Source organism: Ovis aries, chromosome 14, assembly GCF_016772045.2.
Source record: "Ovis aries strain OAR_USU_Benz2616 breed Rambouillet chromosome 14, ARS-UI_Ramb_v3.0, whole genome shotgun sequence".
NCBI lineage: Eukaryota > Metazoa > Chordata > Mammalia > Artiodactyla > Bovidae > Ovis > Ovis aries.
In genome coordinates this window covers 54,964,646-54,976,972 of record NC_056067.1, presented here as the reverse complement: position 1 = coordinate 54,976,972, position 12,327 = coordinate 54,964,646, and the positions used below count along the sequence as shown (strand labels likewise).

At 51.9% G+C, this 12,327-nt stretch overlaps 1 protein-coding gene across 1 annotated transcript in view; it reads right to left on the bottom strand.

The window, feature by feature from the left end:
• The window catches only part of SULT2B1 (sulfotransferase family 2B member 1), a 36,181-nt gene extending 24,579 nt beyond the window's left edge, over positions 1–11,602 (bottom strand). The window contains exon 1 of the mRNA XM_004015352.5: positions 11,466–11,602. Within this exon, the coding sequence (XP_004015401.1) occupies positions 11,466–11,536 (71 nt within the window). The 5' untranslated portion in view covers positions 11,537–11,602. The remainder of the gene's footprint in view (positions 1–11,465) is intronic.
• Between the last annotated feature and the right edge of the window lie 725 nt (positions 11,603–12,327).

Genomic DNA, 12,327 nt, shown 5'->3' with positions numbered 1-12,327 from the left:
TCGGAAGGGTTTGTAATTTGAGATGGATGGAGTCAGGGGAGGTCTCTCTCGGAGAAGGTAAGACTTTTGAGCAGCCTGGCAGCAGGCGAGGGCAGAGCCGAGTGTGGGCACCAGAGGGAATACTGGGTGCAAAGGAAGCGGGAGACGGCTGGCTTCTGCGACTCTGGGGGCTGGTGGGAGGGGATCTCTCCCACCCCCTCCGCCCCCGACTCCCGCGCTTCCAAGCACGCGATGCGGCTGCAAAGGGAGTATTTCCGCCTTTCCGCAGCGCGGTGCTGCTGACTCACAGCGGGTGCCTGCGGTCAACTTGCCTGCCTGTCTAGGGAGAGCGGTGCCAAGGCTCCTCCAGCCTGAGCTGGGTTCAGTGCCCTCAGTCCCAGGACACCCTGTGCAGTGGCAGCCGCCCTCCTTTGCCTGGACTGTTCTCTTTCGCCTCCCGAAATTCCTCCGCTTGGAGCCCATCTGGGGCACGCGCCCGCGTCTCATGCGGCCACCTCCACCTCCGTGGGATGACTCACGCCTTGGCCAGAGCTCAGAGAAGCGGGCTCTTCCCCTCTGCTGCTGTGGGCTGCGGCAGGCAGCCGGAGAGACGGGATCAGAGTAACCTCTTTGGGAGATCATTTGGCAACGTTTGTCTTATACAAGCCACCTCCCGCTCAAGCAGACCTGGTCGATGTGCTTTTTCACCCGGGCGGCATCCTGTTTGCTTCTTTCACAGCCCTTTTAATACTTTGTTACTATTTTCATTGTCTAGTGATAGAGCTACAAGGGAACAGAAATTCCGCGTCTCCCATGTCCCACCTCCAAGAACCAGCATCAGGCAAGCGGCACTCCATTATATTTGTTGGAGGCACAAATGAATGTGATTTCCAGAAATTTATGAGATGGGTGCCCTTGAAGTGAGGTGATGTTGTAGGTACCAAAGTACCAATTGCAACCTTGTTTATAAGAGGTATAAACATGTTCTCTGAACAAGAGAACTGGTTAAATAAATCAGAACTGAGTGAATAAATCACTGGCCGGCAAACGTTGGAATCCAGCCACTGGAAAGGAGGCGTTTATGTTTTGATAGGGATTTGGACTACACATGCATTTCTCAAAATGGCACACTTAATAGATTTGTGCAGTGCACTGAATATAAACATTATCTATTTTCAAAAAGCCCGAAAACAAGTATTGAAGTCTATTTCATAATATGCAGCCTGGAATGCTTAAGGTGAAGTGTTCCCACGTCTGCAGTTTACTCCTTGGAAATGCATCACCAGTAAGAATTGCTGGATGCGTAGAAGGTTGCACAGATCTATGATAAAACAAGTATAGTAAAGCTGTAGGGGTAGTGGATACAGAGCAGGTGTGCCATGGATGAGTCCTTCAAAGTTTTTCTAGGTCTTGAAATTTTCATAACAAAAGGTCGGAGGAGTAAGGAGATAGCATGTATTTGGGAAGATGTCTGAGATATTGCAGACAGTGAAAAGACGAAGGGCAGAGCCAGAAATAAAAGTGTCTTGCTGCCGCTGCTGCTAAATCACTTCAGTCGTGTCTGACTCTGTGTGACCCCATAGACAGCAGCCCACCAGGCTCCTCCGTCCCGGGGATTCTCCAGGCAAGAACACTGGAGTGGGTTGCCATTTCCTTCTCCAATGCATGAAAGTGAAAAGTGAAAGTGAAGTTGCTCAGTTGTGTCTGACCCTCAGCGACGCCATGGACTGCAGCCTTCCAGGCTCCTCTGTCCATGGGATTTTCCAGGCAAGAGTACTGGAGTGGGTTGCCATTGCCTTCTCCGAAAAGTGTCTTAATTATGTTTAAAAAATAAGTAAGTGGGACTTTCCGGGTGGTCCAGTGGTCAGGATTCTGCTCTTCCATTGCAGGGGTCATGGGTTTGATCCTTCTTTGGGGAACTAGGATCCAGCAGCCAAAAATAAAGATTTTATAATAAACAATAACAAATAAGTAAGTAAAGACAAGATACACACTTAGAAATCTTCTGGCAGTATAGTATTAAAAGTGGTTACTCAGGGGATGGGTCTGGGGAAGCTGTGTGAGGGGGGGCGCTGTGAGAACTAGAATTTTCCGTTTTATGTCTTTGCACGTCTTGAATTCTGAATTGTGATCGGGGCAGCTGTGGCTGCCAGGTGCTCGCCCTCCGCCCCATGGCTGGTGGGATCAGTGAGATGTCTCCAGAGACTTGGGAGTCAGGGGTGGAGGATGGCAGAGCCCAGACCTGGCATCACGTGATCAGGAGAGCGCACCTGGGGTGAAATATGAGCTTGAAATGAACTTCAATGGGTGGGTGGAGACGGGAGAGAGCCTGGGGGCTGGGGAGGGGAGTTTAAGTCCCCTAGACTGCCTGGATATAGCACAGGCATCTTTTTCCTTTTTTTTTTTTTTTTTAAGAAAATCTAATTAGGAAAATAAATTGTTGGATAGTATCTCTGTATCTATTGATCATCTGGGTTTATTAATAAGTTATATGTATTTATTATCCTCTGGGTCTGTTAATAAGTTAATGGCCTCCCCCAATGCTGCCATGCCAGCTTCAGGGGCCCCCTGTATAACCAGCTTGATGCAAAACCTAACCATCCTTACAGAAGTACGTGCCATCCTGTTCACGGTGTGGGCACTGAGATCTCTTCTCTGCTGTCCTTCATCCTCCTTCTAAACAATATCGATATCAGACCTTACACCTTCCTCTGCATCTTGCTGATTTTTTATTACGGCAATTTTTTCAAATCTGTAGCCACCTCCTTTTTAAAAATAGCTGCCAGACCATTATTCACAATTGCTGAGGTAGAGAAGCCAAAAAAGTGTCCATCAACAGATGAATGGATAGAGACGATGTGATATGTGTGTGTGTGTATGTGTGTGTGTGTGTGTGTGTGTGTGTGTGTAATACTACTCGGCCATAAAAAAGAAGGAAACTTTTGCCAAAATGGCAACATGAATGGACCTGGAGGGCATTATGTTGAGTAGAATAAGTCTGGCAGAGAAAGACAAATACTGTAGCTATCACTTATATGTGGAATCTCAAAAATACAGCAAATTAGTGAATAAAACAGAAAACAGCAGACTGATGGACACAGATGACAAACTAGTGGTTAGCAGTGGGGCGAGGGAAGCAGGGAGGGGCAGGGGGAGGGAAATTTGTTTAAGGGTTATTGGTTGAGATTGACATAATGCACTGCTAGGTATGAAACAGGTAACTAACGAGGACCTGCTGTGTAGCACAGGGAACTCCACCCAGCGCTCTGCGCTGACCTAAATGGGAGGGAAATCTGAAAAAGAGTGGATGTCTGTATACATATAGCTGACTTGCTTTGCTGTACAGTAGAAACTAACATAACACTGTAAAGCAACTGAATTTCAAGAACAATAAAATAAATGTCAAAACATGATAAAAGAGTTATTATGGGATTTTATGGAGTTGTGTGTGAACGTTTTGAAAGTTATAGAATTTCAAGAATCTTTCATTCAATAAAAAACACTTTTCATAGCTGCAAGACAGACATCCCGTTTCCACCCTTTCGACATTATTTTCCTGTTGAGGGACACTCCTAATCTGGTTTTTCATGTCTTCAATTATTTTAATGATATATGGGAATTATTATCACCTAAAGTTTTGGAATCATTGTTTTTCTGCTCACGAAAAACAACGTATAGGACATTTGGAAGATACAAAAAATAATAGAGAAGAAAATAAATGTCATAGGCAATTCCCCTACTTAGAAACAAATGACTTTGTTTCTCGAAACTTCTTCATTTCAAGTGAGTTTTGACAAATGCACAATACCTCCAAATAATCTAAATCTCTATCACAATATACTTAAAAATTCGGGGGGGGGGGCCATGCGGAGCAATATAGCATGTGGGATCTTAGTTCCCTGACCAGAGGTTGAACCCACAGCCCCTGCATTGGAAGCACAGTCTTAACCACTAGACCACCAGGAAAGTCCCATTATCATGATACAGAATAGCTCATCACCCCAGAAAACCTCCTCTTCCCAATTAGCCCCCTCCTCGAGGCTACCGGTGTTCGGAGTTTTTCCATCATAAATCGACTCAGCTTGTCGTGGACCTTCTAGAGCTAACAACTTACAGAAAGCACTCGGGTATCTGACTTGCTGCTGTTGTTCAGTTGCTCGGTCATGTCCAGCTCTTTGCCACCCCAGGGACTGCAGCAAGCCAGGCTTCTCTGCCCTTCACTGTCTCCCGGAGTTCGCTCAAATCCAGGTCCTTTGAGTCGGTGAGGCTATCTAATCATCTCTTCCTCTGCTGCCTGCCTCTCCTTTGGCCTTCAGTCTTTCCCAGCATTGGGGTCTTTTCCAGTGATTGGAAGGACTCATGCTGAAGCTGAAACTGTAATACTTTGGGCGCCTGATGTGAAGAGCCAGCTCAGCGGCACCCGGCTTTGCTTAACATACTCCTCTTTGACGTGCATCCTTGTATAAACATAAATGCACATTACATCTAGAGTTTGTTTCTTTTCATGGCTGAGTAGAATCTGACGGTAGGACTAGGTTATGGCGTGTTGCCCCCTTCTCCTGTTCATGGCTGTTTCCAGCTTCGGCTAGTGCCCACAGACCCACTGGGACCATCCTTTGCCTTCGTGTGGAACCCGCATTCTCATTTCTCTTGGGCCCCTTATTGAGTAGCAGTGGAATTGCTAGGGCATCATACTCTTTGGATTATAGTAACTATAGACTTTGAAATCTGATAAGGTCAGTTCTTCCTCCTCATTGCTTTTTTCCCTTCCCTTGGCTCTCCTCGCACATTTAAAATCTATACGTACTTTTCAATGACTTTTTGATTATTACTTTGATGATGGTGATAGAGCACAGTCTGGCTCTGTCTGTGGATTACTCTCTTCGAAATCTCAGTGTTCCCTGTACTGCATCCCTGCCTCTGTCCTTCGAAGCCCAGCAGATTCTCTGTGGGCTCGCTGACCTGCGCTGCCCCCCTTCCACTGGGTCCCCACACCAGCACAGCCAGGGTTATTCTGCTCCCAGCAGCAAGTTCAATTTGTTCCCTACACACTTCATGCTCCACCACACCACTGGAACTCTGCACGTGCTGTGCCTTTAGCCTAAAGGCTGATAATATTTCAGGTATATTGGGTTAAATAAAATACATACTTAAAATTGGGTTTCCCGGGTGGTGCTAGTGGTAAAGAACCCTCCTGCCAAGGCAGGAGACGTAAGAGATGCAGATTTGATCCCTGGGTCGGGAAGATCCCCTGGAGGAAAGCTTGGCAACTCCAGTATTCTTGCCTGGAGAATTCCACAGATAGAGGAGCCTGGCAATGGCACCCCACTCCAGTACTCTTGCCTGGAAAATCCCATGGATGGAGGAGCCTGGTGGGCTGCCGTCCATGGGGTCGCAAAGAGTCGGACACGACCGAGCGACTTCACTTTCACGGTTCACTTTCATGCATTGGGGAAGGAAATGGCAACCCGCTCCAGCGTTCTTGCCTGGAGAATCCCAGGGGTGGTGGAGCCTGGTGGGCTGCCGTCTATGGGGTCACACAGAGGCGGACATGACTGAAGCGACTCAGCAGCAGCAGCAGCAGCAGAGGAGCCTGGAAGGCTACAATCCATGGGGTCATAAAGAGCTGGACACAACTGAAGCGACACTCACAGCAACAGACTTAAAATTAATTTCACCTGTTTCTTTTACTTTTTTTTTTTTTTTGTAGGACTAAGACAAGGTTTACCAAGGGAGCTTGGGTTATGTATCTATGGGCAATGTTGGTCTGGAGGGTGGTCAGACCACAGACTCATTGACCCTATTTGAGGTAGACCAGCCCCCTTCCCAAGGTGCTGGCCCCAGAGGGGTAGCCCCTCCTTCTAGTTCAAGGCCCCTCTCTGATCTCTTTTTCTAGCATGGAGATAAAAGAACAATATCTCTGGAACAAATCCCAGATGTATGAGTCCTCTCTGGGGCCTCAGTTTTCCCATCTGTAAAATGGGAACCCTGACAGCACCGCCCTCACAAGCCTGTTGTGAAAATGGGAAAGGTTCACCCACACAAAGCTCCGAGCACAAGCCTGGCGCGTGGCCAGTGCTTAGGAAGGTCATAATTATTACCGTCTTTCACCCCGTCCCCACCCTTTTGGGCACCCGGTCTCCTGGCTCAGAAATGGTCACAGGAATCCAAGAAGGAGGAAGGAAAACCCCGTGATCCCTGACTCAGCAGAGTACGGCGAGTCTAGCCTGTCCCGGGGCATCATCCGTTTCACGGATGCGGAACTCCCAGGAGGATCCTGTGTGCCCAGTGGGTTCCATCTGGTGGGTGTCCGGGGCCGGATTGGAACTCAGGCCTGCCTTCCTGCGGGCTCCGTGACTCCTGACACAGGCATTCCTGTCTGCAAGGGCAGAGTCCCCAGGGGCACTGGTCCAGGTAACCCCACGAGTAGCTGGCCCTCTGCTAGGCCCTCTGATTCAGACCTCCCAGGGAGACTAAGGGCCTGTGTTTTTTTGGCTGTGCTGGGTCTTAGTTGTGGCACGCAGAAGCTTTAGCTGCAGCATGCAGACTCAGTTGCGGCATGTGGGATCGAGTTCCCTGACCAGGGATCAAACCCAGGCCCCCTGTATTGGGAGTCTGGAGTCTTAGTCACTGGACCATCAGGGAAGTCCTCAGGGTCTCCCTTCTTGTCTTGGCATTTGATGCCACTGATGGTCCACCAGGGCCCACTCTGCCTCCCCTAGAGCCTACCTTTGGCAAACCGGGCTTCTCTCATTCTTTCCAAGGGGGGCCTGGATGCTCCCACTTCCTGATCCCTGCGAAGGACCGCAGCCACAGGTGGGACGCAGGCCCGCCTCCCACCACCCCCTCCCTGGCCTCTAGAGAGCAAGTGGAGACCGAAAGACTTCCTTCCCTCCCCTCTCACAGCCTGCTTGGGGTGGGTGGTGGGTAGAAGGGAAGGTAGGAGCTAGGGGCTGTGAGCAACTCTCTCTAGTTCTCCACAGGGTATCTGATTTATTCATGGAGGCCCAGAACCCCACCTCCTCTCTGCCTGCCCCAATTCCACCCAGACAACAAGCTCAAGGTTTGATTACATGTTTACTGCCTTTAAAAATTTTTTTTGGCGGGGGGCTGTGCCTCATGCGAAGAGTTGACTCACTGGAAAAGACTTTGATGCTGGGAGGGATTGGGAGCAGGAGGAGAAGGGGACGACCGAGGATGAGATGGCTGGATGGCATCACTGACTTGATGGACGCGAGTCTGAGTGAACTCTGGGAGTTGGTGATGGACAGGGAGGCCTTGGCGTGCTGCAGTCCATGAGGTCACAGAGAGTCGGACACGACTGAGCGACTGAACTGAACTGAACTGAACTGTGCTGCTCAGCATGAGGGATCTTATTTCCCGAGACCAGAGATCGAACCCTTCCCCCCTGCAGGGGAAGCACAGAGTCTCAAAGTCCTAAAGTCCCAAAGTCCTAAAATCATCCTAGAAGCTTGGCCCTCCTCAAGGAAGGAGGAGCCGGCTCTGTAAAACCTGGGTTGGTGCCCTCAGAGGGTGAGATCTGAAAGGACCTTGCTTGGGGTTCTCCAAGATCAGAGAGAGGAGGGGAGGGGAGGGGTGCAGCAAGCACAGATCCAAATGCCCACGAGGCTTCCGGCCTTGACCTTCTTGGGAAAGGGCTGGTCAAGGTGCAGCCCAGTGCACAGCATTTTCCAGGAAATGCAGCAATATATCTACTAAGCCTCCCGTCTGGGCAGGGCTGCCTCACAGATCCACCTTCTTCCTCACCTTGCTCATTCCCAAATTCCTTTCGTAACTGCCCACCCCTTCCAGGGCGTGATAGAGTCAGCCTGTCCCGGTTCACGTCCTGACTACACCTTGCTTGACAACTCTGTGACCCTGGACAAGTCACTCAACCTCTCTGGGCCTCAGTGGCCTTCATCATAAATAGAATGATCATAGTTAATCATTCACATGGCTTAATCTCAACTGGTTGTTGTGGATTAAATGAGATAATGGGTGGAAGATACTCAGCAAAGTGATATTAAAAAGATTCTCTAGGGATTACCCTCCCCTGGGCTTGTCCCTGCATCATCTCTGCCTCCTGAAACTTAGCATAATTGCCTGGGTTTTGCTTACCTCTTGCTTCTAACTTCTTCCTCTTAAAATTTTAATTTTGCACTTAATGAGCCCTCTCTAGTCCGCTGGATACCTACACGTCTCCATGGAACACGTATAACATTTCTAAACCATGATTTGTGATGCGTGTGTATGTATGCATATGTGTTGGCTACTCAGTCATGTCCGACTCTTGTCGACCCCACGGACTGTAGCCCGCCAGGCTCCTCTGTCCATGGGATTCTCCAGGCAAGAACCCTGGAGTGGGTTGCCATTTCCTCCTCTGGGGGATCTTCCTGACCCAGGGATCGAACTTGGGTCTCCTGCATTGCAGGCGGATTCTTTATCACCTGAACTACTGGAACATTCCAAACAGTAAGGCTCTGGGCTCCTCCTTGTACCATTGGCCTCCCCCTTCAACCATCCTGAATTAAATCCTTACCAGTCATTTTTTTTTAAACTGGACTTTAAAAGAAAACTGTGTGTTTTCGTTTGTTTGGGTTTTCGGTCACACTGTGCAGCATGTGAAGTCTTAGTTCCCCAATCAGGGATCGAACCCACATCCCTTGACTTAGAAGCGAGGAACCTTAACCAGTGAACCACCAGGGAAGTCCCAGTCAATTGTTGTGCTTGTATTCAAAAAATGATACATGGCATAGCTTTCCTGGCTTGGGAGAGGGGGAAGCTTAAAAATGGGAGTGGGCTGTAGTCAGTTCCTGGGAGTCCATTCTAGCCCTTAACATTGAAAGTCATTCACGTCACTTCCAACAGCCATGGTCCTTTTTCTCCAGTCTCCTCCCCTGCGTGCCCCGCCCCTCCTCACCTGTCTTCCAGCCCTGAGTCATCCTGCCAGCACCAGCTCCAAGCCTGCCTCCTCTCTCCTCCATTCATTCCTTGACATCATTCTCAGAGCCTTCCCAGGGCGCCTCCCCCACCCGCCCCCAGCAGAGGATGGCAGAGGTGGTCCCAGCTCCGTCCCTGTCTCTGGACGAGTCCACCTTTGAGAACCATGGCATATGTTTGAAACCAGAAGTATGATCAGGAAACCTACCTATGGGGGCCAAGAGTCTTAAATTGGGTGAGGATTTTGCCAGGTGAAGGAGAGAGGTCATTTCAGGAGCAAAGGCCTGAAGGTGTGAGATCTGGGTCAGACAGGATGTGGAAGCTGTCAGGTGAGGCCCAGGCAGCCAGGCAGGTGGAGGATGGAGCTGAGGGAAAGGTGTGTGCAGAGAGGCACTCTCACAGAGGGAGCATGGGCAGCACCGGGACCCCAGCCTCACTCCCCCATTTTAAGCCATAGCAGCTCGGTTTTTATCTCTATCACGTATTTCGGCTTGGACATAAGATTTCTCCTGGACAAAGGAATCTGTGTCTTATAAAGCTTTAGGGAAACCATTGCTGTGGGTGCTAGGGATTCAAGAAAGGCACTTGAGCCGGGGCGATGGTCAGCGGGTAGGTGTAGAGACCTCTGAGAATCTCTGCAGAGGAAACCGTATATGCAAAGGCACCGGAGCAGGGAAGAGTGAGGTGTAAGCAGGGAATCTGAAATGCTGGGGTAGACAGAGTACAAGCGAGGGTGGGGACTGACCTGGAGAGGCCAGGGTGCCGGGCTCTGGAGGGCCTTGGGACTGGGAGGAGTGGAGCGGCAGCTCTGGGAAAGACTAGAGGCAGGGAGGCCAGGGTGAGGCTCGAGGGGCAGCTGAGGTCAGAGCTGGGACCATGCAAATGGAGAGGGTCGGGGAACAGGAGAGCAGGGCTGGGGAGTGACGGGCTGTGGGAGGGAGAGGAAGGAAAGGAGAAGGATGATGGCGGGGCGTGGTGTCGGGCCCAGGGACTGATGGGGGCCAACCCTGAGCTGACAGCCTTGGAAGGGGGAAGCTGTGGGGGAGCCACTGAGTTCCCACCCAACGCTGGGGATGCCATGTGTCTGAGGGGGTCTGCAGCGGGAGGTCCAGAAAGGATGGTGAGGGCCCTCATGAGAAGCATTCTTCTGGTCCAGGGGATTCCAGAAGCTCGTGGAAAAGAAGATTTTCAATCCTAAGGCCACTTCCCAAGGGGTTGCAGAATTCAGGTCTGTGAGTGTGTCATAGATGAGGGTTATGTACCCCCATTTCACAGATTAGGAAACTGAGGCTGGGAGAGGACAGGTGATTGGGTCAAGTTCACTCACTAAGAAAGGGCTGGGGATTGTATGATCAGCTGGCTGTGTGGGAGCAAAGCGGAGGGGGGCTGCCAGGGCCTGGTGGGAGGAGAGTCTCCCAGGTATGAGAACCCAGAAGGGGAACCTATTTATCTCGGGAGGGAGAAACTGCAGAACCCAGGGGACCCAGAGAAATGGATGCTGGAGGTTTCCTCAGACAGAGCTGGAAGCTGCCCGGTGGCCACTCTCAGTCCGAGATGTTGCGAGGCTTGTCTATGTCACACAGCGCTCGGACCTCAACTACTCCAGTCTCTGGAGTTTGGGGGAAATGGGGGCGCAAGGGTGAGGGAGGGGAGGAGAAGAACCTGAAACAGTACAGCCGGGGGTGGCTGGAGGGGCTCGAAGGCCAGGGGAGACTCGCCTGGCAGAGTGCAAGGCAGCGAGGGTTGGGATCATCTAAGCAGCTCCCTGCCTGCCCTCTCTGAGCCTCCGCTTTCTCCTCTGAGAAATGGAGCTGTGGTGGTATCACCGAGGCCCTTGAGGACAGGGTTAGATGGACGGGATTCAGTTCGCTTCTGGCTGCGTAATAATCATGGTCTCATTACTTTCCCTCTCAGCCTCAGTCTCCCCATCTGGAAAGTGAGGGACTATAAAAAGTGTCTGAGTCATGCCTGGGAACATGGGAGTCAGGCTTCCAAAGCGCTGAGAGCTCTGACCTAAGCACCCTCAGGAGGAGTCAGAGGCCCCTCCTCTGGGCCCCCAAGACCCTCACGACACAGCCTCGGACTCGGGGACTCAGCTGTATCTGTATCCAAGTCCGCTCACCTCTGCTCTCCCATCCTCCCCCAAACAGAACAGAAACTCCTGGAGGGAAAGCACCCCCACGAGAAGGGCTTCTGAGGGGGGGTGTCTGTGAGGAAAGCGGGGACAACAGCCTTCCTGTTTCCCTGGCAACGACGGCGCACCAAGCCCCTGCATTCCTCCGGTCCTACATTTGACACACAGGGAACCTGAGGCCTCGAGAGGGACAGGACCCCCCAAGCATCTCAACAGGTGGCTCAGCACCACCTGGGTCCTCGAATCCCCTCGCAGGAGGGACCTGCACCCCAGGGCGGCCGCGCCAGCCACAGCCCGGCCGGTTCAGAGGCTCTGGGAGGTCTGGGCCTCCTCTGCAGAGGCTCCTGGTGCTTCCCTGCAGGCCACCTCCTCCGGGGGCTCCCTGCATGCTGCCTGCGGGTCTGGGCCTCACCTGATCGCCGAGATGTTTTTCTCATAGGGCTCCCATTTGGCCTGGTTCCTGGGCTCGGCAGGCTCACCCATGGTAGGCGGGCGAGGCTGGGGAGAGGAGGACGCGCTGGGAGCAGACGGCTCGGGGACCAGGTGTGTGCAGCGGTGGCGTCTGCCACCCGGGGAACCGCCAGGTGCCTACCTCCACGCCCAAGGGGAGGGGCCGCATCCAGCCGGTTCTCCCAGCTGCTACCCACGCCTCCAACAGCGGGGAGAGGCCAGGAGGGAGCCACCCTTCTCTGAGGGTGGAGAGGAGGGGTGACGGGCACCTCCTGGGCACCACGCCAGTGGCTGGGGACAAAGTCCAGGGGGTCACAGACAATGCCACACGGAACCCTCTGTGCTGGTGGCTCAGGGCACGCCTGTGACCCTACGGAAGCTCAGTCTGCTCATCTGATTAAGGCGCTAGCCCCATCTCAGAGAGTTCATTCATCCCTTCATGCCTTTGTTCATTCAAGAAATATTTATTGAGCGCCTCCTGTCTGCCAGGCGCTGTTGGAAGGGTTGGGATGCCACTGGGAACCAGACAGACAGAAACTGCCCTCGCGGGCTGACATTTGTAAGGGGCACGCATAGAAACAGGCTGAGATGCCACCAGGGCCAAAGGGAGAGAGAGAGAGGCCACCGAGACAGGGTCAGAGGCAAGAAGAGACACGGAGAGACCAAGAGAGAGAGGCAGAGACAGGGAGAAGCTGAGGGGGAGCGAGAAACATGGAGGCTCAGAGATGGTGGGAGATGCAAAGAGTTACAGAGATGCAACAGATGACGGCAGGAGCTGGTTGGTGGGGGTAGCTGAAGCTCAGAGCTCCTGGTCTGACTCTCAG